Genomic DNA, 27,138 nt, shown 5'->3' with positions numbered 1-27,138 from the left:
CGTCTTCGGCTAGAGCACCCGTACCGTACCACACCCCACGCACGGACGGTTTAAAATCCACTTAAGCCGACGCGACGACGATGACTCCTCCCTCCCCTCGCCCCGCGTGACTCCGCGTCTTTTTTGGCCACGTCGCGACCGTGAATCTAAAGACTCAGGAGAACGCGACCGGTGTGGCGGACGGGCCGAGGAGATAATTCCGATCTTCTTTCCCACACACTCACTCACACACTCACACACACCGCGCCGCCGCCCGGAAAATCCTGTCTCTGGGAGGCGAGGTTGGTGAGGGGCCGTAGATGTGAGGGCTGAGGGACTTGCTTGTAGCTAGGAGGATATCGTATGGATGGATTGTTGGTAGATGATGATGGTGGTAGGTAACAGAACAATTCGTGAATAGGTAAGGTAGTTACTGTATGATGATCGGTACATTCAACGGTCGCAACGGTAAAGAGAAAAAAAAAGAAGTTGAAGGCATCGCGAACGTCCTTTTGCCCCTTCCGACCAGTCGGTTCACAAATATGTTTTCCAGTATCCTGCCATGCCCAATCCACCCATCATCCATCCGCCTCCGAAAAAGCCAAGTCAAAGACCAAACCCAGCGCCAGGCGCCCCCCCCATGAAACCATAGAGAAACCCCCATCCCCCCCTCACCTGCCTGGCCGGACTGTTCCTCTTGTTTCAACATGCCTCAGTTCTGATGCTGTCTTGACTGGTATCTGCACTCCCACTACTGGTGCTACTACCACTCAAGCTGTCAAAACTACAATTATCCTGGCTCTGGCATGGGACAGTCTTCAACGGGTCTCCAAACAGCATTGTTTCGTGCCTGCGAAGCGACGGGATAACCCTACCGGAACTGAATGCTGCTCTTTTGCGGCGCGACGGCTGCTGCTGCTGTCCGGGTGGTGGATACTGCGGGGTCGGGGACGCGGGAGGGGATGGGAGGAGGGACGATGGCATTGCAAAGAGGTGGAAAAAGGCGAATGGGCTGATAACCTGATCGTTGTGGTCGTAGTGGTGGTAGGGAGAGGAGGAGGAGGGGGAAGAAGTTAGTGAAGAGGATGAGTGCATCTGCTAGTAGTTATTCTGAGATTTTTTCTCCGGTTGATTGAAGAAGTAGAGTGTTGAGGAATTGAGGAGGTTGGAAAGAAAAAAAAGAGAGGGCGGGCAAAGAGGTGCTTTTGAGGCGTGAGATATTAAAACCTCTATTTTGCATTGTGCAGGGATCATTTATCGTTGATGGTGGTGGTGGTGATGGTACGCAAGAGCGGAACCTTAGAAACGAAACACGGGGGTGTGAGGGCACTGAGGGACGCACGGTAGGCAGCGGTAACCATGAAGATACGCGCCCGTACCCGTTAATTGCACGAGTGAGAGATTACAGCTTGTAGCTGTCCGGTAACTACCACCCACCATCCCGGGTGACTATTGGTGACTCCCAAGAAAAAAAGGGTCTTGACCCCCTCCCCCCAATTCAGGTTTTTTTTTTACTCCGCCTCGCGATTCCAGTGGTGTGAGTGGTGGAGGCATGGTGGCGCCAACACATCGAGATGGATGAAATAATTAGTCATCATGTCACGTATATGCGCATGTCCCCGTTCAGAACTGACTCCTGTGAAGTCGGTGGGTGGTCACTGGTCAGGAGGGCTGTTCGGAAAAACTTGAAAATAAAAGCATGGGGAGAGGGCAGTGCTGGATGTCATTACTCCTACTGTTCTCTTTTGCATCCTTCTAGAAGCCGGATCTTTTTTTCTTTTGGATACGTTAAATAAGTGGACACGGTACCGAGGTGAGGCGAGGCGAGTGATGTTCTGTGAGCACGAGGAGATATTCTTATCACTCACGTACTCAGTCACTCACAGCTCACTCACCTCGAAGTGCGAAAAGCTACAACACACAGCCTACATACATCATGTACTCAGTACGTAGTTAGTACACGAGAGCCAGGACCTCCCTCACGGCCCTATGGGACAACACATCGATCAGCCAACACCGAAACTGTCCAACGATCATTTCCGGGCGTCCACCTTCTCATTTGCCACATTGCGCCCGCGCCACACGTCATCACCACCACACCACGGACAGGAGCATCTGCTTTCAGATGCCAGACGCTCGCCCGGGTCCCAATCTGGTTGAGCAATGAGTTTGCTGGGTCCGCGCGCAGCCTCGAATTGGTTGAAAGAGGAGTCATGATGGCGAAACCTTGTTTTGACTTCCTTCCCCACCCCGGCTTGGCTTGGCTAACCTGCTGCTGCTCCCGGTGGCCATGATGGTGAACGTACCCCATGACTACCAACTCGCTGCGCGGTTTTTAGCTTTTCTTGTATCAGCAGCCATTAATTGCAGAACTCTGCATATCTAGCTATCGGTACGTATCCGAGTAAAGTATTGTAATTGGAGAATGTGGCGGCAATCCAATGTGTCATTGAGCGACAGGTTTTTTTTTTCCTTCCAGGTGTCGAAAACCCTGCGTTCAGGAACTTGCGCGCGACAATGTCTGCAGAGTAGGTTTCCACGCTCGCCCCCAAAAAAGTCTCTGAACTCATCCGCCATAGAACAATTCGGAAAACGCCCAGAAAGAACAGATGAAGTGAACTAACTCTTCGGCTAATGATCTGATTCCCCACTAGCGCGATGCCCTCCCCCCTAACCCACGGAATTAGTCCCAAACTTTAAACCGACGGCACGTATTCTTACTCGACAGGCAGGACAGGTCCATGACACATTTTCACCCCGCGCCACATCCGGCGCGCGCGGCGCACGTCGTATGTATCGTATCCCAAAATTGGAAGTACAAGTTTGACGACTGGGGGGGGCGCTGGATCTATGTAATCAGTGGGGGCGCCGGGTGTAAGATGATGGAGGGGTTTATCGGCGAGACGCACAGCAGCAGTACTGTGCTAGCGGCGCATATTCGATCCAGCAAACATGCCAATCTCGGAGACGAAAATAATGCGATGGGGCAGATGATGGAGATGATTCGATACTAGTGGCGGAAGGATGATGATGATGATGGTTGTGGTGATAACTGGGATGAGCATTACAAAAACAAGTTGCCTCGATGACTTTAATTCGTCCAGATTCGAACTATGACAAAGAAAAAGCCTTCTTTCGAATCCTCGACTTGTTGATTGATAAAATTGTTATAATTACTCAAGCTGCTAATTAAACAGACCAGTATTAACAAAGTACTAGCTAGTAGCCACCGAACGGACCGAGTGACTGGAATAGGAACCCCCTGTATGAGCTTGCTGGCTAGTACCGTGGAGCTGTCAGACTGAGTTGGCAGTTTGATGAAGTGTCCGAGTGTCTGAATGAGTGTTGGAAGCATGTACAGACACCATAGGTATGGATCAACTAGCTGGATGATTTACTAGGGCACGCCGAGAATCTCGTGACTCACAGATTTTACGCCATCACGAGATCTGATCGATGCGTCCCTCACTCATGCTGATTGACTAACACTAAATTAAACTCGGGATCAGCTTTCATAATCAGCTTATATAACAAGACTCAGCTTTTACACTTTCATGTCCAGAATAGATCAACCTAATATTCATAGATATCCCCAGTACTTAATAGGCAGTTTCAGCCGTATAGACGGTCGTACTGTACAGCGTAGGCAACGAATAGAAAAGCTGCAGGTTTACTAAAGGGCCTATTCGACCCCCCTGCTTGTAGCTGGGCATATCCCAAGTCATATATAAAGCACCATTATCCACATCCACCGCTTTCTTCCCTTAGACATATCCTCATGAAGCCTATGTTGGGTGTGGACTACACCCCACCCCTTCCTTCCTGCACCTCACTTTGAGTCCACAGAGCAAAGAAGGACAGTCATATATTTCGTCTTAGGCGGTCTGAACCCCGAGAAAATAATGGCAATTAACTCAAACTCCAGTCTCTATGACAGCCTCGTCCCATGCGGACAAAACAGCAGGATACTTCGATCGGGAACGCTGTGGAACTGCTTGTAAGAACATCAGCCTCGAAAGGAAATCCATCGGTCTTAATAATTTAACCGGCTCGTTTCCATAAACCTCATCCAAAACATTTCGCATTATACTCTTCGTAACCGCATTAACCCAGTCCTGTCTTGGCGGCGTCAGTCCCTACTAAATTCTTACAATCCGCATCAACCATCTCATAATCTAATTTACCACCCTCCCCATCATCCCCTATCAATCTACGCCTCATTATCAAACGTATTCCAGTTGATTGCATGTACCATACTCTAGTCTCTTCGGACGCTTATCCTTGAAACTCATTCACCACCACCACTAAAATAAGCTTTCCGTCCCTGCCGGCAGCGCCCGAACCCTAACCCATCCTATGATCCACATGAGCAGCTGTATGATGTGCTCTACTCGTACCTACTTCATGCACCTATATCACAGCTCCAGAGTACATATGTACTCACATCTCGCTGAAATCGATGTTCCTGATGTTGCGCAGGGATCATGGTAACCGAGGGGAGAAAGGGGGCAAGCTGAGAGGGAGGGGGGTGGTACCTGAATCGAAGTGAGTCACACATCATTTGAATTAGCCACGAGAAGAAAAGATGAGATGAAAAGTCGTCATGGACTTGAAGGGCTGTGTAGATACCTACATGTACATCTATGTACTCCCGTTCAGATATGAAATATGTTTGTAGAGCGAAATGGAGATTTAGGAATTTAAGGGGAGAGCGGGGGAGGCAATATCATGTGAGACCGCGCGAACGTGACTGTACAGGTGTGTGTAACGAACCCTCACGCGGAGACATAAGTTGAATTCTTTGTTTTGAGCCTGACCACCACCACGCTTATTATTATTATTATGACAAGGCGTGCAATAAAATAAAATAAAACAAGTATGCAGGAAGGCAGGTATCAGTACCGCAAAACCTAGCCGCGGTGGTCAGTGAGGGCGCAGCACACAACTGCCCATGGGCAGATAAAGAAAAAAAAAATCCAATATTAAGATAACAAAGTAACCAGCACTTACACTTTTCCCCTCCATCTCTTTCTTCCCCGTCCGATCTTTTTTACGTGCTTCGTTCATCGCTTGCAAGAAAGCTCCAACCAGATCAAAGAACAAAGATGTGCACCTCACTCTTCTCGCTTCTACATACACTCACCAGCTACATGTGCGGCGCCCCCGCCCGGCCACCAATGCGCCGTTATGCATCCGACATCAGTGGCCCCCGAAGGCTAGAGGAGGACGATGCTGGATATGTAGCGGACTCGTCGTCGTCGTCGTCCGAGTACGGGGACGGCGAGGAGAGGCCGTTGCTGAGGCGGGAGACTGAGTGGTGGGCCAGCGCAGCGCCGAGTGCGAATGCTAGTGTTGAGACTGTGGTGGCCGTTGGGAAGGTGAAAGAGGGGAGTACACCAGTTGCGGGGTCGTCGGCGGGGTTGTGGGCATAGGGTGGTTGGTTTAGGGGTTGCTGAAGGTATATCCTGAATTGTATTTCTGATCCGGGGTGGAGGTTAACTTGAGTCGTAGTGGTCTTATTTGGCGTTTCGATCGACGGCTCGGTTTCCATATTGTTAGTTATGGGCGCTTCGGGGATTGGTTTAATTTGGGTTTGATTTGATTTTGTAGACTGTATGTACCAGTACTACAGCGGAGGGCGGCGGACGGCGCTTAGGTTTCCATCTGTTTTTTTTGTTTGAGCTATATATTCTCCTTGTACAGGCGTTGAATTAGTGACTTTGTATAGATCGTCATATAATGTAGAGCTTGCACTCACGTGGTGTCATGCTTCTTTGTTCAACGGCACATGCCGGAGTGAGACTGCCAGAGTGATGGGCTGTGACTGAGACTGAGATTTGTTATGAAGTGGTGTGGCGTGATGTGTGTTTGTTGGCTGTAATGTATGCTCTATTCCATATTACTACATGTAGACAGTTTCCTTTGCTTGATCGCTTTCTCGGGCCAGAGTGGGGTCACGGGGTTGCTTGAGCTGGGCAGTAGCCTTGGCCGAGCTGCGTGCGTTGCCGATGCTCGATGCTGGTAAATGTTCCTAATGGCCTAGTCGAGCGTGAAATGTTCTGAATAACAAGTGATTGATATTGCATCCAGCCTCGGCCACCTAGGCGATAGTTAGCGATAGGCTTTAAGCGGGGAATAGGGGATGGGCATCGATAGGGGAGCTAGCTCCTAAGGATTACTAACAGATCAATGAGAACCTTAAGTAGATAGATAGAACGAACACTTCGATCCAAAGAACTCAAAACTCCCATTTTCTATCGACCTGAGCTTAAGTACGGCCAGAGCATACATGTACCCAAAGCCTGCCAACACCAATTGCCAAGAATCCGAGCTTCTTGATCGGCTTGTCCAGTCAACGAGACACCACCTCCGACAGCTAGCCACTCATCGTCTCCCATAGCCATATATACCATGCGTGCACACCACCGAGGCCATATCAGCTACCGAATTAGAACGGGAGCGAGGTATTATACTGACCATATTGGCAGGCCCCAAACAGTCCGGTAGTGACTGGCCTCACGGAATTCACACCGTTGTGCCCCGCAGATAGTTGGTTATAAATAGGGGTTAGGAAGATCTATGAGCCATTAGCACAGGTCTGGTGGAATTGTTATATCTACTCACGACGATTAAACGGATGGTCCGCCGGAGCCAAAATCGAAGGGCTGATCATGAAGCATCAGTGGATGCAATAAAAAAACGGAGAATCTGTGAGTGTGACTTCAAGGAGATCTTTACTCTGAGCTTTAACTGTACCAGCTACTGTGTACATGTATGTATACATTTCTTGTATAATGAAACCAATACCACGGTAGTCAGTAAAAGTACACAGTATGTCACTTTCGACCACCCTATATTCAACACGCAGTACTCGCAGCACCCAAGACCACACGGGGGGTCGCCTCTAGCTCGGTCTCCAAGACCGCGCGGCCCGAGAAGTATCCGAACTTTCCCGTCATCGGCCCGTCTCGTCCAGCTACTAGTAGTTGTACACTGGCATACGTACCAGCCAGAGATATCACTTACCCACAAAAGACCACCAAAATGAGTAAGGAAACTCATCGATTTGAACCCGAATCCTTTTTCAAGATGTATCATCAGTTCGACCACCAAGTAGAAGTCTGTATAATAAAAAGAAAAATCCCTCAAACAGTCAGTATTTTGTGTTCAGTCATAGAATGATGAGGATTGGGTATCCCGTTAGCTCTGCCATACACAAGTATCATACCGCTTGGTTAGTACTGCATTGGGTGACCATGTGGGAATCCCAGGTACTGAACTCACCCTTCCATTTGGTGAATCTTTTGGCCCATCGTACTACATAGTCATGAACAATCACTCGATTATGGAAACATCACGGGTGGACAGAACGCGGTTCTCTTATTTATCTAATAGATATTCAAGCACCATCCCTTATAAACTCCCCAACTACCCACTTCCCTCCCAAAACCCAAATCCTCCCGGTTTGATGGAATCAGTCCGGGAGTTCACCTCCAGTAACTCCGAGCCTGATCGAACCGCATCCGACAGAAATTCCCCAACCTCCAGGTAGTAATGATCTCCTACAAGTAGTATATTAGCACATAAAGTCGACGATAGCCTACATCTTGGGTAATCGGCCTACCAGTTTCGATGTAATCTGGACTTCAAACACCACATATCATATCAGGACATGTGCTGGTAACTTGGGGGCGAGGCCTCGCTGCCGGGTGAGGTTTGAACATGCCCGGGGTTGCAGGAGATGAACTCCTGGGTTGGCTCCATGAAGCTGGAAGGATAAGTTTCGGGAGGTCAGATATGGCCTGAGGGTTATTGAAGGAGAGCAGAGGACCATTGGTGGATGTTTATAAATCCATCATTTTACTAATCGACCACTCTGTAGTCTGGTTTGTTTGCTTCTTGGCTTGAATTCGTCTGTTTGACTTGCCCTACTGCCGTTACCCGTATGTTGGTTTGAATTTTTCAGCCTTTTCTCGCATTGTAGCTACCCGCGCAATCGATTGTCATGTATAGCCTAGCTCCGGGCTTCACACAATTAGTGAATCATACCCGTGCAATCGAACATTCCTTTTTTCGAGATTCGGCATGATTGGCTAAGGCTTAAACTTACTGCTCGGTATTTGGTACATACGTGTATGTACTTGGGTAATTTTAACGGTGGCTAGAAGACCCTTGCTCAATATCATAATTCAAACTTGTAATGTTACTATATAGGGTTAGGGTTAAGATTGCACATTTGGTTCAGAACGCAAAGAAGGGTACCGGCAGAGAATGCGACGTGTCCATACATGTATTTACACATGATATATGTAGGTACTGTACCTACATAGACTACGTACAATCAAGTCTAGGCCCACTTACTCTACAGAAGCCCATTCTCCTTCTCCTGCTTGCTCCCACCCATCACAATTACATCTTCGATCATGATTGAGCCAATCCATTTATCTACCGCATCCTCTCTCAGAATTCAACCACGGTTTAGCCCGATGCTAAAGTCAAGAATCATAGTAAATCCGAAACATCCGTGACCCCGCGCCATGCATGCACCCCACGAGCTGCACATCTTCCAGGGATAGCATGACAACCGGTTAGATATCGATTGGTAGCCGCAACCAGGGCCCCATCCATACGGAACTTCATCGGCAGAATAGAACACTCGACGGGATGATTGTTCATGTATGTCCATTCTACATAGCGATACATGATACAAATCTGGCACCCTCAAGTTTACTTATTTCTTGCTACAAGTACATAGTACATCACCACACCTATCACGATACCTAAGCTGCAGTATAGCCTCCATCAACTGCCCAATCAACTGCGGTAACGAAGCTGGCCTTTTCAGAGCTCAAGAACGCAATTATCTCGCCGACTTCCTCCGGCTTCCCTACTCGCCTCAGTGCAGATCTTTCCATACGCTTGTTTACCCGCTCTGCTATCTCGGCGTTTCCAGCGTTTGAGGGTGTCTCGATGAACGCTGGGCACACCCCGTTGACCCGAATTCCGTCGGGACCGTGCTCAAAGGCTAAATCGAACTACTATCAGAATAGGCTCTGGTTGGGGCGGATGGGGAATATGACATACCTGCGCTCTTTGTGAGCCCAATGACGGCATGTTTTGACGGCACGTAGGCAGATGCATATGGAGCGAGCGCTCGCAGCCCGCCAATGGAGGAGATGTTGATGATGGAGAGGTTTTCAGGGTAGTTGTTGTTCGATTTGGTCTTGAGCATAGCACTGATCTCGGCGCGCTGGGAGAAAAATACACCCCGGGCGTTGATGTTCATGGTACGTTCCCATTCCTGTGTGGAGAGGTTGCCGAGATTTGTTTCCGAGTGTTTTGGCATCCCGCCGACCTAGACGACGTTATTGAGTGAAAACCGATACATGAAAGAGGCATTATGGGGAGATCAATACCCGATCCGTAAAACTCACACCCGCCGAATTGACAGCATAACTGAGTGACCCGAACTCTTTCACTGCCTGCTCGACCATTGCGTCTACACTCGTTTCATCGGCAACATCGACATGGATTGCGATTGCTCTATAGGCTGGGTTTGTGGCGTATTTTTTTGATTCCTCGGCTGCAGTGGTTGCGGTTTCGAAATTTATGTCTGCGAATGCTACGCCGGCGCTACCTTCGCGGGCGAATATCTTGCCGGTGGCACTGCCGATTCCACCACCTATTTAGGAAGAACCATGTGAGTACAACACTAGCGGGGTCGAAGTTCAATGAATGAGTTGAGTGCAAATTACCTCCACCGGTGATTAAAGCATAGCCTGGAAGCGACATTGGTATGATGTTGAGGGGAAATTTCTTAAGATATTGGAGATTTTGTGATTTTGTGGGATGTTTGCAGACGGACGATCGATCACGACGCTTGATACGAAACCTGGCCACCCTCTTATATTATAATAGCGGGGATTGTTATCATATCAAAACCCAATTTACTCCCCACCATCCCATCAAATTGTCCCGCGGATTGTTTCCAAGATGAAGGGTGCAGAATAAACAGGTTTAAGAAAGAAAGTACCTGTCATATATATCACATATATCGCATATATCGCTTAAATGATTGGTGATACATATCTAAGTAGAGTACATAACCCCCGAGGGAGATCTACAATCGTCTTGAGGGTGTTGGAAAAAAAATTTATCCTGCAGAATCAATTTAAATCAATTTATATCATGCCCCCCTCTGGAAATAGTCAGGGCAAAGCCGGTGATGATATGTCTTATCTGTTTTAAACAAAGTCGTTTAAATCTTTTCGCAGATACGAGAGTCTGTAAGTACTCTAATATTAATCTGCACCTCCAAGCCAGAAGCACACTTTAACTTTTGACGTTCCCTGTTTAAAATAACTTCTCTCGATGATCCAATCATTGGCGAGGTTTCTATAACTGAAGAGCAAATTTCAGCCGGTCAAGATAGGGCTTATCCTCAAGCCTATTGTCGTCGATTATTACCAACCCAACCAAAGTGACATACAACTAACCAGCTTCCGAAGAAAGGTCTGTGCGCTGGTCGAACAGTCAGAAATAAATACATACTCGAGTGTTGTACATGTGGATCTTGCTTTTTACAACTCTCATGTCACTAAATGGGACGATGTGTAGTTGATGCTCGAGGGTAGAGTACTGAGAACTTTAACTTACGTATCCGTCAGTGAGTACAGACATGTACCAGCGGCTATGTAGGTTACAACCTCCAGAATGAATTGGACTTTACGGAGCGCAGTGCCTACTTGTGCGTCCCAAGTACTCAGTACTCTAAAGCAGCAACTCGATAATTACCACACATGCGCCGCTGCATGCTCTATCGCGATTTCGTAACAATGTTTCAAACAAACATCGTCCGCCATGCATTGCAGCACACATTGTCTTCGTTGCACACCACCACCACCCTAACGCTACACCGCATAGCCAGCGAGTGTCTGAGAGAAAAAAAAAAGGTTCAAACGCCTATCTACTAGCAATGTCGTATATTATATTGCTCACGTGCTTTTGGAGCTAGAGGTGCTCAAGGTAAAACCAAAGATCCGCTATCCTTTGCACTCTCACCACTCTCCACGTGACCAATATAATAAGCGACTTTGCTAGTACACTGCCTGCCCGGACGAGGACACCGAGTGATACACCATGACCAACTGTTGTCTATCTACCTAACCGTTTCCGTACCCGGGCCCCCTAACAAGCTTTCCTGTCTTGGCCCGAAATTGAGACATCTCTCCCAACCGAACCACCGTCATAAGCGCTGTAAAGTAGCTGGGGAGGAAGTAATTAGTGTAGGGCAGAGATCAAAAAACAAACAATCTAGACCTTCCACGTTCTAGAACGCCCACCCCGGCGCGGCCCCTATATATTCGGGCCGGGGGGGTTCAAAATGCTTTGACCAGATTGCGAGGAGAAGAGACGAGGGGAGGATGGGGATAGGCCCTTTAATTCGCAAGGCTCCCTTCCCGGGTGTGCGGCGTATGAGGGAGGTCTCGGATGGTGTGCATTGGTCCCGTCATTGTGGTTTTGCTTTTTGCGCGGTGAATGGGGATGATTATTGTGGCCGATGGCGGCGGCTGGCTTGGCTGGATGGCTTGCTTGGTGGGAGAAGGAAGGGAGCGGGAGTGTTTGGGGGTGTGTCATGTGGTATCACTCGCGAATAGATGTATGGTGGAAGGATCCGGAGTGACTGACTGATCGACTGGGCTGAACTGTTAGTTACTGGGCTGCGTTTACCGCGGGAGTGGGATGTCACGTTACTACTGTGCTTACGCTATCCAGGTCACGTTATGGGCAAACAAAACACTACTACGTGACGCGTGACACGAGGGAACTAACGACTGCCCTCTTCCTCCTCCGAGACACTATCTATCCAAGAGGATCTCGCTGATCAGTTGGATCATCCTCCCCATCTCGATCACATTCCACACAACAGGATCTACACTGGACCCGCGCCGCGCATTGTGGCCTCGGGACCAGAGTTCTACAAAGAAGATGATGAAGGAGGAGGGCGGTACTTACACTACAAGTACCCTCACCCCCTTATCTCTCGTTTCACCGGGTGAACAAACGGTAGCATGATGATTGGGTTTGCATGGACCCGAGAGGAATCGAAGGGATGGAGTAGCAGCCATAGGCCCACCCTCCTCCCCCTTTCGAAAGGTTTGCTGTCCTCATGTCCTCCTGTCCCTAATCTCCCAAAAAGCACACCGGGGCTCCCGCAGGTTAGCATTCCCCGTTCCGGCACTTCGGTTCGAAACCTGTTGCCGGAGATATCGTACTCCGATATCTTCTGCTGCTACTCTAACCCCAGCCAGCCAGCCAGCCAGCCAGCCCACAACAACCCCTGGCAGAGGAGGAGGAGGAGGCCAAGAACCCGTTGCAGTTGATCACGACCCACTGCTGGCCAGTAGGAGTGGTGCTACTCTAGCTAGGGGAGCGAGGAAAGGAAGGAAGGGGCAGAGGCCGGAGATGTTCCCTTCCCTTCGGCTTCCCACCACGTAGAGTGGACGACGCTATGTAGGGCACTCTAGGCAGGTCGGTGAGCCGGGTTGTTGGTGGGGGGGGATGTGTGGGAGGTACCGGCAGTTTTTTTTTTCCTTCTTCTTCCTACTGACTCTAGCTACAGTGCCGTATTTTATCGTGTCTTTTTTATTTGGAGATTTTTGCTTTTTTCTTCTCTTTTTTTTTTTTTTTTTTTTGAACTGGCTGGCTGGTTGTCTACTCTATCGGGATGTATGCTGGTATCTACCCGCCCGCAATATCGTGGGTACAGGAAAAAGGGAGATACGGTACAGGTACAGGAACAGGTAAGGTAAGGTAAAGTAAGGTAGGCAACATTTCCGCCGTTCCACAGCCAGCCCGGCTGGTAGCTAGGTATGTAGGTGGTATGGGAATACAAAATACGATTTCCAGTGAGGTTCCCTCCCTCCTGCGGCATGAGAAGACGACAATCCAGCCAAACAGAAGATCGAAGGGACAAACAGAATTAATCTTGTCTTGTCCATGTTCAATTTCCCGTAAACCCCTCTCCTTCCTCTCCTTGTCCCTCCTTCCCATCTCTCTCTCTCTCACCCCAACCGAACGGATGCACCGAATGCATCCACGCAACTGGCCTGGCCTGCTCTGGCCTGGCGGGCGGGACGCATCCGGCCCACGGCCCCAGCGATGATGACGCCGACCGCGGCTCTCCGTTGACCTGGTCTTACGATCGGCGGGGCTGCTGTTCTTTTTTTTTCTTTTCTTTTCCCCTCGCTCTTTCTGTTTGCCTTTATTTCCTTTTTTTTTTATTTTTTTATATTTTATATTTTATTTTATATTTTATATTTTTTTTTGTGTGGACTGGCTGGGCGGAGGGCTGCTTATCATGGCATGTCATATCACGAGAAACAGCATTCCCGAACAGAGGAGAGGAAGAGAGGGAAACACGTGGTTTTGTGTTGTACGTGTGTGTAATGTGTGTGTCTTTTGGATTTGATTTGACGTGGTGGGATAGAGAATTATTTTTATTTTTTTATTTTTTTTTATTTATATTTATTTATATTTATTTATTTTTCCGATGAGATCTAGAGCAGCGAGGGATCAGAGAGCTAGAGTGAGAGCGTGCGTGCCAGACTGTCATTGGCGGGCGCGCGGCGTCGCCCCGGGGAGCTACTTTTTACCTTGCTGCTTGCTGACCCCAAGAAAAATGTGACAACGAAACGAAACGCGGAAGTAACGGTCGGCCCGGCGATTCCGAGATTCCGATGGGTGGTGATGCATATGTGGTGAATCAGAGTGAGTGAGTAGTGATTGATCACTGACGCTGGACCAGAGAAGGTCGGATCGAACCACGAAATGAATTACGCACGCACGTGAGGGATTCAAAGGGCGTCAGTCGGTGACGGTCAGTCAGTCAGTCAGTCGGTCAAGAAGACGGAAGAGAAGAGGATATGGAAGGTCACTTCAGTCAGTCAACGTCGTCTCGTCCTTTCACCACTTACACTTTTGGTTACTGTGATTTGCGCGCGCATTACGAGTTCGATGTTGCTGCTTACGAGATCTTACGATTTTTCTTGTCACTTGTCACTTGTGTCCGCCCCCTCCACTTCGCTCCCACTCTCCACTCCCACTCCACTCCTCACCTTCTTCCCGTGCACCTCGGGAATGGGAAACATGAAAAATGCAAATAGCCGGTCCGGGAAATTCGGTGTGGTGCTTTACTGGGGAGGGGGGTGAATGACTGAATTCGCCTGACCAGTCGCCGGCAGAGTTTCTTCAGGCCTGGGAAGGGTTTCCCCCTCCACTTCCACTTCCACTTCCCTTTCTTGTGCGACGGCGATGTTCGCTGCGCTGCCCGGCAACTATCATCCCGATGGGTACATGTAGCAGCACAGAAACAGCCATGATATGATGCGTGTTCTGTCGGTGATTGCATTCCGCCCTGCTCTGCTCTCTGCTCTCTGCTCTCTGAACTCGCCTCTCTCCTCCCTTCCCTTGCCCTTGCCTTTTCGATTTTTGTACGTTCGGCCCACCACCCCTTCTTCGTCGGAGATACAAGTAGAAAACATTGCTTTTCCCTTTTTTTTTTTTCGGTCGTAAAGAAAAAAAAGTACAGACCAGAGATACGGAATGTATGTACGCATACCCACATCCCACATCCCACTCTTTCGCAAGTGTGTGAGACCCCCCCCCACCCGGGCCGCCGGTTTGGGGAGTGGGTTTCGTTTCCATCATGCCGGCTCTTTTCTCGCTCGCTCGCTCGCTCACTCGCAGCAGCAACCCGGCCGGGGCGCGGGCGCGCGCGCGCGTCCGTTAGTGTCGTGGTAGGTAGGTGGGTAGGTGGGTAGGTGGGTAGGTGGGTAGGTGGTTGTTCATGAACCCGGTGAGCTGCAAAACAAATGGGGGACGGAGAAGATGCCGCCGGGCGGTGGAAGTGGAAGTGGAAGTAAAAGTGGAGGGGGGGTATGCATGGCGAAAAATAGATTTTTGTTTGTACGCCTTGGGAAATGTGGTTTTTAATCAATTTAATACTAGCTGTGCCTTCCCCCCTTGTATGTACTGTATATATTGTTATTGTGGAGGAGGAAGGAGAAGGATGGGGGATGGGGGATTGGATCGAGGAGGGGTTACTCTACAGAAGATCCCGAGGTGTGCGCCCTTCCGGGGGCTTGTCCAAGGCCCCAGCAAGCTACGCAAGGCAACCCGCGAGCGAGGGCGAAAAGCGAAGAGCGAGAATCGCTCCGGCGCATATCATTCCACCTCTCTCACCCTACCGGGGGTTATGGATACCTGATACCTGATACCTGTTTTTGTTGTTCTACGGTTTCTATATACAGAGTTGCCACATATTACGAGGAATGTAGAGTAGAGTATACATAGTACAGTACAGTACAGTAAGTATAGTACATACGGGAAACAATCCGGCGAGGTTTGCTTTCCCGCCGCGCAGCGGGAGCGCGCGCGCGTGGGAGTGGGAGTGGGTAGATGAATAGGGAGCACGAAATATGGATTATATATCTCAAGGGCGGCGGCAGCAGCAGCAGGTAGGTATCTATCGTGGTACCTAAAGGTACCTCTACATACATACAAGCAAGATGATAATCCGCGCCCCCCTCCCCTCCCCTCGGTAGTGAGAGCCAAGGCTTGTTCCGTCGACCGGCACGCAGTTCCCTTCCACTGCTTTCCCGTCCGCCCGCTCCGGGGTGGTCCCAATTAGTTTGTTTCTCCGAGTGGAGGTTGTGGTGCTGGGGGGTGTGTGTGAGGGAGGAAGGAAGGAGGAAGGAGAAAGGAAGGAAAGGAAGGAAGGGGTTGTTGAGTGGCTGTGAGTAGGTTGGTGATGAGGGTTGAGGTGGATGGAAAGGGCTGGCTGGGTTACGTTGAGAGGTAGGAGGAGGATATAGCCGATGCTGGCAACCGAGAGTGGTGTGAGCCGAAATGCCGAAGCTTAGGGATTGGTAGGCACAGTACCGAGGGAGGAAGGATTAAGGGAAAGGGAGATACAGGGCGGGAATGGAAGGTGATATTTAGCAGAGAAATTTGAGGAGGGGTGTGGTTAATTAGTAGATTCTACTCTACTGATTCCTCAAAGTCGTTGGGAATTCTTTTTGTTATTATTTTATTTTTATTTTTATTTATTTATTATGGGTACAGTAGGGTACTGTACATGTAGTTACCGGCGTACTTGGCTTGAGATTTGTAGATGGATTTCCTTTGGGAAAAGCCAAGAGACACCCTGTTGGGAATGAATTGAATGGATGTCTGCATGAACGAACTGAGTGAGTGACTGACTGACTGAGTGGTTGTGAGTGAGGCGAAAGCGAAGACAGGAACAAGAGAGGCAACGGCAGCAGCAGCAGGAGCGATCGGAGGCAAGGGAAAGGCAATAGGTATTAGAAAAACCTTACTTCGGAGTAAGAAAGCAGCAGAGAGAGAGAGAGGACGCATGCTGGCTGCTGTATTCCCTAGCTGAGAAATGAATGCTGGAAATAGCTGAATCTGGGTAGGCACTAGGCACGCGTAACTCACTGCTCACTGCCTCATCACTTACACTCAGGATTCAGGAAGGGGAGGACGACTTCTCCGCGTAGCAAACTTGCCGACCCCAAAACCGGAGGCGTCCTCCGTATGCGTCCGCCTGACCCTCTGGCCATAGCATAGCAACCACCGACAACTTCCCTTCTCCGTGTCCCTTCCCTTTCAAGTTTTTTTCCCCAAAACTCCAACTCCTACCTTTACCTGCTGTCCCAGTGCCTTCCCCGTCACCCGTCGTCGTCGTCGTCGTCGTCGTCGCCGCTGCTCAACCCAACAACTCACATCAACAACTACTACCCCCCCCCCCCCCCAAAATCAATCAATCAACTGTCTTCTTTCCCATCAATCAATCTATCTACCACACCCATCATCAATCCATTCTTTCTCTCACTCCTCTCCATTCTCACTCTCCCTCCCTCCCTCCCTCCCTCCCTCCCTCCCTCTTTCTTTCTTTCCTTCTTTTCTCACCTTTCGGAAAAGAAAGAAAAAAAAGTCGACATCTACTGCTGCTTCTGTCATCATTCTTTCATCAGGACATCTATTCTATATCAGATCAGTTGTCACTTGTCTTGTCGTCGTCGTTCCCGACACTCCCCATCCATCATCCATCCATCCATCATCACTCAGCACTCTGCCCAACCCCCCGGCCCGACGCTGGAACCCGCCGAAAAAATAGATTCAAAGTCTGTTTCTCAAACGGGCGATCAGAAGGTACGGATTGTATTCCACCCCCCCATTCCCCTTCCCTTCCCTTCCCTTCCCATTCCCTTCCCATTCCCTTCCCATTCCCTTCCTCTCCTTTATCTAACCACCCCCCCCCATCCACCCTTCCTTTCCATTCCCCCCCCCCCCCCCCCAATTTCTCAGCACTTACAAACTCTGGTAGATTTCCCTCACTACCGTACCACTGGAGACAGCAACAAAACCGCCATCGTGCGACCGAACCCCAAACATGCGGTCGTCGATAGCCTGCGTCCGGTGTCGTCGCTCAAAAGTGAAATGTGTCAACACTGGCCCAAACACCACATGTCGTGCTTGCGAAGCCAGCAATAGGGAATGTACCTACCCTCCGCCGGTTGTCAGCGGTGCGCCTCGCGTCTCGTCTGGCACGGCGGCCGTCAGGACTAGCAACAGCGGCTCCAGTAGAGACATTGCGCCTGGTGGTGGCGGTGGAGGAGCCGCAGCGCAGCACCACGGGACGCCCGGCGATCGCGCAGAGGCCCCGAAAAAGCCAAAGCCGAAGAAGCCTGCTCCTGCCGGCAACGTGGCGCCAGGACCGGCGAGCTACCAGGGTGCGAAGGCGTTCAAGGACGCTCTGGACGCGCCAATCCTGACCTCTACGACGTGGACCCAAGTTGTATGTTATGCTGTTGTTGCTGTTGCGGCTTTTCCCGATTCTGGCTCCTTTTTTTGTTGGTTGGAGAGTCTTGGTTGACCCTTTTGTGTTTGATTTATTTTTAGTTTGAGGCGTTCCAATTGCACCACTCACCCACGCTGCCGTTCCTGCACCCGCCGAGCTTTTTGTCGCGTCTCCGCGTTGCGACAGCGGGATCAACTACCACTAACGGCAGTGGCTCGACACCACCGGCGCCCGAAAAGCCTCATTCACCACTGGTATTGTTGGGCCTATTGACTTTGGCTGCTAGGCACGTTCCGGCACTTGTTGCGTACCATGCGCCAGCGCTGACGACGCCGTCGGCGGTTTCGGACTTTTATGCGTCGGCGTTGAAGTACAGGCTCCACAACGATGACGACACGAGTCTCAACGCGCCGGGCGAAAAACGGGGCGCATTTGCGACGCCGACACTGGAGAAGGCTCAGGCGATCCTCATGTTGGCTGTGCATGAGTGGGGAATGTGTCGAGGATCTGAGGCTTACGTGTGGCTTGGAATCGCCATTAGGATGGGAGGAGTCTTGGGACTTAGTTGGGATGACGTTCACGAAGATGAGCAGACGTGGGCGAACCCATTCATCACGCTCTCATTGGCTGGGGGCAAGAACAGACGCGAAGCAAGCCCTTCCTCAAAGAGGAGAAAGTTGGACAACCATGCCAGGCCTTCTAGTGGTGGAAGTGGCACAGGAAGCAGCAACAACAACAACAATCATGACAGTAAGGCTTCCGGCAAGGACTTTATCGAGAAGGAGGTTAGGAGACGGACGTTTTGGGCGCTTTTCATGCTTGATCGGTCTTTGAGCTCTGGCCGGTTCAGGCCGAGCGGAATCTCGCTCGCCGAAGCGTCGAGAGTGCAATTGCCCTGTGAGGAGAGAGGGTTTCTTTTTGGTGAGGGTGTGAGGACTGGGTACTTGTCGGTTGACGGATATGACAAGACAGAGGAGAGGAATGGTGGGGACAGTAAGCGGTGGGAAGTTGGTGAAGATGAAGGTATTTTGGCTAGGGTTGTCAGGATCACAGAGATTTGGGGAAGGGTGCAGGATTGGGCCTGTGCTGGCGGAAGAAGGTATAGACCGATCTATCGATCCACCCTCCTCCTCTCTCATTAGCTGACATTTGATTAGACAGGAAAAGTACCCTCCATGGTCGCCCCATTCTAAATTCTACCGACTGTCACAGCTGCTTGATGGATTCCATTCGTCTCTTCCAAGGCATCTACACTTTTCCCCGCAAACACTTTCTGCTCACATGTCTTCGCGTACATCAAGTGCATATGCAGTTATGCACATCACTTACTTCCTCTGCCTCGTCATCATGCATCGGGAATACATCCCCTTCCTACCGCTCCGTATCAACCGTCCACAAGGTCCTCTCGATCCACCAATATTCCCTGCGGATGACCCCGAGACCGATAGAGAAGGCCTTGAACCCGGGACCACGGTCTTGGATTGGTGGGAGGAGTCGGCAAAGGAAATATTTAGATGTGCTCGCGGTATCATGCAGATTGTGAACGGTCTTGAAGAATGGAGCAGCTCCGTCGAGACTCCTGCCGTTGGATTCGCAGTCTATATGGTTGGTGTCTCGGGCGTCTATGCCTGGAGCTTCCCGTGGATGGACCAATCAGGATACATTACCGGCAGCATTCCGCATGAAGCCAGCGCCTCGGGCGACGACGAAGATGAAGATATGGAGGGAAGCCGTAGCAGCCGCAGTGCCGAAGGCACCGGTCTCGAGGCCCGGAAAGCTGTCGAATTGATCACGAAGATGAAGGGATGTGGCGCATGGCCGAAGGCTGGTTCCTCACTTTGGGCCGCATGCGGAAGTACTTCCAAAATGTCCGCAGCGAGTATGTCCGCCTGCACGGCGACGGCGCCAACAGCGACGACGGCGCGCCGGAGAAGCCTGAAGCCGCGGTCGCCCGCAGACTCAAAGACGGTCTCGGTGGCGGCTACGAAGAGTACAAACGCTTTGAGCAGCTCTTCCATGACTTTACGGGTATATCCGACAGCGAGAACGCCACCGCCCGCGACTCATTCAACACACCACCCCCACACGCGCCCCAAAAGCGCTCCGCACCCGACACCGCCAACCACGACCCTGAAATCAAGCGCGAAAGCAGCACCGGCACCGTGACCAAGCGCGAAGGCGACGTTGAAGCTCTTCTTCTCGCCGCCGGAGGCGCCAGCGCCCCCGGCGGCGACCGCTGGATGGCTGTCAACACATCGCGCCAGCAGCAGGAGCAACAGGCTGCCGCTGCCGCCGCAGCAGCAGGGACACCAGCATCACGCCCCCAGCAGCCCACATCGTCGCCCAACCGCCGACCAGAGCAGGCGCCAGCGCAGCCAGGTGCACAGTCAGAAGGGTATCTGACAAGCCTAGCTAGCTATGCGGCAGACCAGCAGCCAATGCCGGCGCCGGCGCCAGCACCAGCGCAGACCCCAAAGGAGGGCACTGAGCGCAAGCGCATGATGGAGCACGAGCAGCTGCAGAGGGAGCTTGATAAGGGCGAGCGATGTGGTGGCGGGGCGGAGGATCTGGCGGTCTTTGTGAATGGGAGGGGGATAGAGGATTGGGATGAGGGCAGCTGGATGGGGCGTATTTGGGAGAAATAGGCATTTTTCTTCTAGATCTGGGTGGGGGTGAGGAGATGTGTATTATAGTATTGGGATGGGGATTGGGATAAGTTGTCGTTCAATTGTTCTTGTCGTTGTTGTACGTATTATTTTCTACGGGGTCTTTTTTTTCTTCTTCTTTCTCTTCTATTTCTTTTTTTTTTATTCTTAGTTTTAGTTTTACTCCTTCCACTTCTTTTCTTTCTTTCTTCTTTCTTCTTTCTTGGTTTCTTGGTTTCTTTTTGGGGCGATAGGGACCGGTCCTGGGGAGCGGGGAGTGTTTTGTTGGTGGGGGAGTAGGATAGGGTAGGATAAGATAGGATAAGATATAGGATAGCATACGATACGATAGGATAGGATAGGATAGGATAAGACACATGGGGGATTCGATTCAATCAAGCACAGACAGACAAGCTGGGGAACATAACATCATGCACGCACGGGGGATCTCTCTTTTTTTTTTTCCATTAAAAAATTGTTCTTTTTTTTTACTTTTTTTTTTACTACTACTACTACTACTACTTCTAACCAAAAAATTGTATTACTATCACTTTCTACCCGCTTTTTTTTATTTTTTTCTCACTGGTTCTAGTTAGAAGGGGGGGGGGGGGTCGAGTGGATATATGGATGCGTGCGAGCGAGCGAGCATGTCGGTTTCTTTATTTTGGTTTTTTTTTTGTTTGTGGCCGGGTGATTTCTGTTTCAACGTAAGTATTTAGGGCTATGGGGCGGCTGGGGGTTTAAAAAGAAGAAAATTATATTTTACTCGTGGATTGTTGATTTATGAAGGTTCGGTGCGTGGGTTGAAAATATGTGGTGGTTTTGATCATTGGCCTCGGGTGTGTGGGGGTGGGGTGGGGGGTGGGTGGGTCAATGATTGTTTTTGCATGCTGGGTATGGAGTAGTAGTTGGGGTTTGGATGAGAGGAGGAAAGGAAAAAGGGGGGGGGGGGGGGGTGCTCAACTAGTTGACCCGGTCTCTCTATTTTCCCTTCTCATATATCCCTAGCTAGGCCGCTCGAGCACTTCCTCCGCGTTCTTTCGGCCGGCCCGTAGGTGTACTTTGTACGCGTACACAATACCTACAATCCAATCCGATACAATCCAATCCAATAGAATCCAATCTACTACAGACCTAGAACACCGTTACTGTACATACTTACCGAGACTCCCCTATCAACCAACCAACTAACCAATCCGTCTCGCCCCCCGTATATAATGACGATGGTTTTGGTTGCGGTTGCTATTAGTACATACGGACACAAATGTGGTCCCTAGCTTTGATTTGCGGATGGCTAGCCCAGTGCGGGTAGGTAGCAACATCGATCGATATCTGTATCTAGAGTAGAGTATCGCGAGATCTATTTATGGTTTAAAGGGTCTCTATGTAGAGTACGGGCTCGAGTTATTTATAGCAATGGCAACGACGTCCCTTATCCCCGTGGGGTGTAGGTGTGGGGGGCGAGGGCGATTAAACCTCATCCTCACGTAGCATACACCTAGCTTCGTGGGTGCAGCTAGGTGTAGGCGTAGGTGATGCCTGGCGCCGACGCGAGAACGGGCCTAACTAACCCCACGCCACCCCGGCGGTGCCCGCGGGGGCGAATGCCGCGAGCTCCGAGCTCCGAGCCGGTAAGTGATCGCGGTGCCCGTTTATGAGTGAGTGTGTATGTATACGTATGTATGTAGCGCGCCGGCTTCGGTTTGGGTTGGTTGGGTTGGGTACGGTGTGGTGTGGTGTAATGATGGATATAGGGCAGGTGGAGGGATCTAGTACTGCATCTGGAAGGATATCGCAGTGTTAGGGGTGTTGTTGGTACGGTATCGCTATGGGCTTGCGACTGCCACGCGAGACGGAGGAAGGGGGTGTGATGGGCTGGCCTGCGCTGCCCGGCCGCGGTCAGAAGGTGGTCGGAAAAGTCCGGTCCAGCCCACTTGGACGTGCCTTGTCTAGGTATTCCCGGGCCACGGGGGGGTGGTCATGAAGTAACATGGAAAGCTCCGTTTTTCTGCCGGGGCGCTCCCCGGAAATGGTGTGGTCCATGTGGCCTATGTTTTGTCCGGGCCAAAGAAACGAGTTAGGACCGGTCCAGACCATATCGACGTCCGGTCCAGCCCACTAACTGCTGTCCGTGGTCCTGATGTCGACACCTCTGCTGGCAGGTGTATAGTGCACTTCGGGGCCGGAGGCGAGGGGTTCTGGTGGTAGTGGTGGGGTGTGTGTGTAATTGTTAGCACATATCGCCGTGGTGGGGTTTGGATGTTCGCCACTGAGGACGAGGTGAGTCATGGGGTATCACTCGTTTTGTGGGGATTGGATGGGCAGTGCTTTTTTTTTTTTTTTGTTTGTCATCAATTGGATGGGCCGGGGCTTGATGAGCCGCGGTAGTATACGCCTGGGGTTTGGTGGTTGTGAGGTGGAGTGGTGTTGAGGGTGCAGTGATTGGAGTTTTGAGGTCGCAGTTGGGTTACATAGGAGAGGTGGAGGGGAGTGTTGGGTAATGACAGCTGTTTGGGTTGGTGTTTCTTAACCATGTCACGTATACTAATACATAATAGATATTGGTCGGGGGACAGGAGACTTTTGGAAAAAGGTGTCGGGGCTTGAGGATATGTGGCCGGGGTTCGTGTTGCGGGAAAGACAGATGGCCGGCTCGGGTCGGGCTGTTGCGCTTTCTCAGCCCAGACGCGGGGTTCTCGGGGCCTGCGCCAGTTGGAGTGAGTTGGTGTAGTACATGACAACACGACTCCGCAGTGTCTTCCTACCCGCAGTGTCTCTCTACGTCTGCTTCACTCCAAGCCTGTTGTTGTCCCTTCCTTCCTATCCCGAGTAGAACATGTCTCGACGTTCTCAGCAGACCAACAAGTACAGCGTCTCCGCCTTCTAGTATATTGGATATATACCCCCGGCCGTTGGTTCGCTAGTGGAGCCACATGATACATCACGGTACAAGCTCAGATGTACGTACTGGTTGTTTACTCCAGACGTCGTCGGCCCCTCACATGCTCTTCGGTGTTTACAAAACGAAAAACGCTTGCACTTTTCGGGGAGACTCAAAGTCTATCTGCGTCGGTATGTGGTTCTGGTGGGGGCAGAGTGTTTCTCTGCTGTTGTTTCCTCACGATAACTAAGAGTGCTGTTCTGGTTTCTGGTGTGGTCCCGTGAGCATATACTTAGTTATATGTTTCACTTTGTCCCCCGCAAAGGAGGAGCACAGGTACGTAGGTGCGTGTAACCCCTTGCATCGTCATCAGCCAACACTTTAATTTTGAGCGCAGATATACAAAGTATGTACGTACCTACGCACCAGCTGCGGCCGATCATCTACACCATGATTTGGAATATCAACATTCCAAGATCTTGGGCCTGCACATGGAAGGATAGCCGCATTCGGCACACCAATTAATGCGTTAACTAGAGAGGAAGCCCGCTTCGGACCCACCCAGCTTCGGCATATTGGTCAATGTCCCGAGCAGCCTGATTTTGATTTGTCTTGAAGACAGCGCAACATTTCCGCCGAGAAAAAAACAAAAACAAAAATAAACAGTGTTGGACGTATACGTACGTACTGAAGCTACAGTGCCTTCGGAGTTCTGTGATCTGCGGTCGGTTGTCACGCAGCTCCGCCCGCCCTGGCCACGCTGTCACACAAGACCGATGATTACTAGCTAGCCCCATGGGGTGCGGGGCAAGTGGCTCTGGATTGAGCGACTTGCTTGGATATCGGGTGTCAGCACACATCAAGGACCATGTGAGGGGGCCTCCGAGGGAGCCAAGATATATATCATATATATGTCTTACATGAACGGGACGCTCATCCGTCCGTTTAACAGTTAAACCAGGGATTCGCGGCGACGGGGCCTCTTATTGATCCGTGAACATCGAGCTGATGATCTCCCGCAGTCAGAAAACATGCACAACGCGCGGAGGCCCGGCAGCCGGCGGTGTCATATATCATCTCATGTATAGTGATAGTAACATCTACGGTCGAGAAGCTTCGATAACCGAAGCTGATCCATCAGTAGCAACCCAGACTACGCTGCGGTTGATCAACGTGGTCCTTGAGTCTAGGGCGCGCGCTAAATAATTAACTGCAACTGATATTCGTATCACGGATCATCACTCGGTGCCAAGACATAGTAGTAGTAGTACTAGAGTTGTGGGGTAGGTAGTCACTGTCACACATTTATCTTTGGATCTGTATTCTCGGGCCACTATTTGACATCCACACGATTGACTCTCCCACTCACTCAACATATACCTTGAGGATTTGCTTTTTCTACACGCTCTCCCCCTCATTGAAGGTTGCATATCATTGAAGGTTGCATATCATTGAAGGTTGCATATCATTGAAGGTTGCATATATAGACATGAATATGCCACATCGGACTTAACAGCATTTATTTCCACGTGGAGACTTGATGGCAGATATATGCCGGCTTGGCGAAAGCTTCCCCTTTGGGGCAATCCGATGTAGTGCTTGAGAAGCAAGCGTCTTCAACGAATTTCACATGGGCGAGTCGCTCCGACTTAGCATGGGGTAGCGCAAGGCGCACCCGATTACAGATTGGAGTCGGTGTCTCAAAGGAAAGGAAAAAAACAACCTGGGTGTATTGGCTGAAATGGATACTATCAAAGGATCCACACAGGAAAGCCACAAGGCGGGGGTTCGGGCAATAAATAGTCATCCGAAAAGTCTCCTTTACGTAACGTCCAGCTCTCATAAAAGCCCACGAATCGTCCAGACAACCCCTCTCAGCAGCCCGCAGCTAGCTACTCCTCAATTCACAGTAAACAATCATTATGTTTAGACTCACAGGAAACGCACTCGTCACTGGGGCGGGTACGTATTTCTTTTTCTGTCCTTTACCTTTGTTGGTCTTTTTTTGCTAATATAGTATAGGACAGGGTATTGGTAGAGCTATAACCCTAGCATACGCCAAAGCCGGCGTCGCTGGAATCGCGATTGCAGATGTGGACATGGACAGGCTCAAGGCTGTTGCCGCTGAGGCGAAGAAGGTTGCCACGAACAAAGACTTTGAGGTGGTTCCTGTGCACACAGACGTAACGAACGAGGAATCTGTCCGGAACATGGTTGAAACAACCGTCAAGTCCCTGGGACGGATCGATTATGCATGTAACAATGCGGGAGTGCGTAACCTACCCCCCTCCCCCTTTCCCCCCACACCATGTGATTATCAAAGGATCTTCCCATTCTCTCTTAAAGGCTTTGCTCACACCGCGCTTGCATGTAGGTGGCAGTCCAGAAGAATACCTTGGCCTGCAATATAACAAAGGAAGAGTGGGACTTTACAAACAACGTAAACGTCAACGGAGTGCTCTTCTGCCAGCGCGAAGAGCTCAAAGCAATGATGAAGCAGGACCTAGTATCCTGGGAGGGCCGAGACGGGTTCCGCGGATCAATCGTCAACATGGCCTCCATAAATGGATTCCTTGCAGCACAGGGCGCAACAACTTATATCGCCGGCAAGCACGCCGTACTCGGGATCAGTAGAAACGCTGGTACGTACCCCCCCACCTCCTTCTTACTTACTTACACACCCTTTATCTAGATCTTCTATACTCATAGACACTCACTCTGTATATATATATATATAGCACTCGACCACGCGCCCGACGGCATCAGGGTAAACTCGGTCTGCCCGGGCCCCGTGGGGACGGAACTGCTCGCCCGCATGGGCCCCACAGCGGACCCCCCGCGCTCGTCGATGCAGAAGCGGATTGGCAGGCCGGAGGAGATTGCGGATGTGGTGGTGTTTTTGGGGAGTCCGATGGCGAGCTATGTTACGGGTGCGTCGTGGGTTGTGGATGGTGGATATAGCGCGTTTTGAGGTTTGAGTGCTATGTTGTAGGCTTAGTTTTTTTCCACCGCTTTAATTTGGGGGATAGAAATGAATGGATGAAGCTTGCATAAAGAGAAGTGATTGTATGGTGTGGTGTGTTGTAGCTGTGGTTGGATACTACATGTATTCATACTGTGTAGTGCGGGGGTCTGCAGGATGCTAGGTATACGCCCTGGGCAAGTCTTGTTTCTGGCAAAGCGAATGGTCAAATATAATACAACCCTCACCTAAGTTACTCGAGGATTGGGCTACCGTAACTACATACTTGTACCTGTACCAAAATGACCCAATGCCAGTCCGTCACAACGTAGCGTTGTATGACGTGAATATACCTGACGTTATACGTTATCTGTAGAATCAATGCCCTCATCCTCACTGTGATTTAGTATTTAATCCACCTGGCGTTGTATTGAGTTATCTGTGACGGTTAGTGCTAACGGCACTGCTGCAAAGCAAAGCTGTAAATTACGTCGAGGTTTTAAACGTCGTGTGTGGTGTTGTTGGGTATAAAGAAGGAGTCACCGTTACTTGTGGGCTGCAGGACTGGCTGTATAGAGATTGACTATGAGTGGTGTTTAAGTATGTCGATGCTAAAGACAAAACCGGGTGGACCAAATAGGAATTTAGTAGCAGTTAAGTACTTAGGAAGACAGTGGTTAAAACAGATGCTATTGAACCAAATACTAGTATGAAGAAACAAGGCCATTCCATATAGTGATTAAGCCGCTCTGGGCTCTGGACTCATTGCGGTCGGGGGTGGGTCCCGTCTGTCTGTCCGGCATAA

General features: G+C 50.4%; 6 protein-coding genes across 6 annotated transcripts; 3 read left to right on the top strand and 3 right to left on the bottom strand.

Moving 5' to 3' along the window:
* Positions 1-681: 681 nt before the first annotated feature.
* Positions 682-1,074, bottom strand: LAJ45_03785 (uncharacterized protein; the record flags this gene model as incomplete). Its single annotated transcript, XM_046113369.1, has 1 exon — positions 682-1,074. One exon carries the CDS (start codon positions 1,072-1,074, stop codon positions 682-684), a length of 393 nt encoding a protein of 130 aa, XP_045973662.1.
* An 892-nt stretch (positions 1,075-1,966) lies between these two features.
* On the bottom strand, positions 1,967-2,290 carry LAJ45_03784 (uncharacterized protein; the record flags this gene model as incomplete). Its single annotated transcript, XM_046113368.1, has 1 exon — positions 1,967-2,290. The coding sequence occupies one exon, from the start codon at positions 2,288-2,290 to the stop codon at positions 1,967-1,969; it is 324 nt and encodes a 107-aa protein (XP_045973661.1).
* Positions 2,291-5,156: 2,866 nt separating this feature from the next.
* LAJ45_03783 (uncharacterized protein) lies at positions 5,157-5,724 on the top strand (the record flags this gene model as incomplete). The annotated part of the gene is made up of 5 exons (XM_046113367.1): positions 5,157-5,370; positions 5,426-5,437; positions 5,491-5,533; positions 5,604-5,635; positions 5,708-5,724. 5 exons carry the CDS (start codon positions 5,157-5,159, stop codon positions 5,722-5,724), a joined length of 318 nt encoding a protein of 105 aa, XP_045973660.1.
* Positions 5,725-8,759: 3,035 nt separating this feature from the next.
* LAJ45_03782 (uncharacterized protein) lies at positions 8,760-9,771 on the bottom strand (the record flags this gene model as incomplete). The annotated part of the gene is made up of 4 exons (XM_046113366.1): positions 8,760-9,004; positions 9,064-9,334; positions 9,396-9,661; positions 9,735-9,771. 4 exons carry the CDS (start codon positions 9,769-9,771, stop codon positions 8,760-8,762), a joined length of 819 nt encoding a protein of 272 aa, XP_045973659.1.
* Positions 9,772-16,430: 6,659 nt separating this feature from the next.
* LAJ45_03781 (uncharacterized protein) lies at positions 16,431-20,490 on the top strand (the record flags this gene model as incomplete). Its single annotated transcript, XM_046113365.1, has 7 exons — positions 16,431-16,453; positions 16,515-16,576; positions 17,162-17,196; positions 17,372-17,842; positions 17,947-18,944; positions 19,003-19,577; positions 19,643-20,490. The coding sequence occupies 7 exons, from the start codon at positions 16,431-16,433 to the stop codon at positions 20,488-20,490; spliced, it is 3,012 nt and encodes a 1,003-aa protein (XP_045973658.1).
* Positions 20,491-25,293: 4,803 nt separating this feature from the next.
* Positions 25,294-26,342, top strand: LAJ45_03780 (uncharacterized protein; the record flags this gene model as incomplete). Its single annotated transcript, XM_046113364.1, has 4 exons — positions 25,294-25,333; positions 25,394-25,641; positions 25,746-26,013; positions 26,110-26,342. 4 exons carry the CDS (start codon positions 25,294-25,296, stop codon positions 26,340-26,342), a joined length of 789 nt encoding a protein of 262 aa, XP_045973657.1.
* Between the last annotated feature and the right edge of the window lie 796 nt (positions 26,343-27,138).

The sequence above is a fragment of the Morchella importuna genome (genome assembly GCF_003444635.1).
Source record: "Morchella importuna strain M04M26 chromosome Unknown Morimp01GS008, whole genome shotgun sequence".
Lineage (NCBI taxonomy): Eukaryota > Fungi > Ascomycota > Pezizomycetes > Pezizales > Morchellaceae > Morchella > Morchella importuna.
Note: the sequence above shows the minus strand (reverse complement) of the source record. Positions and strands in the feature narration are given on the sequence as shown.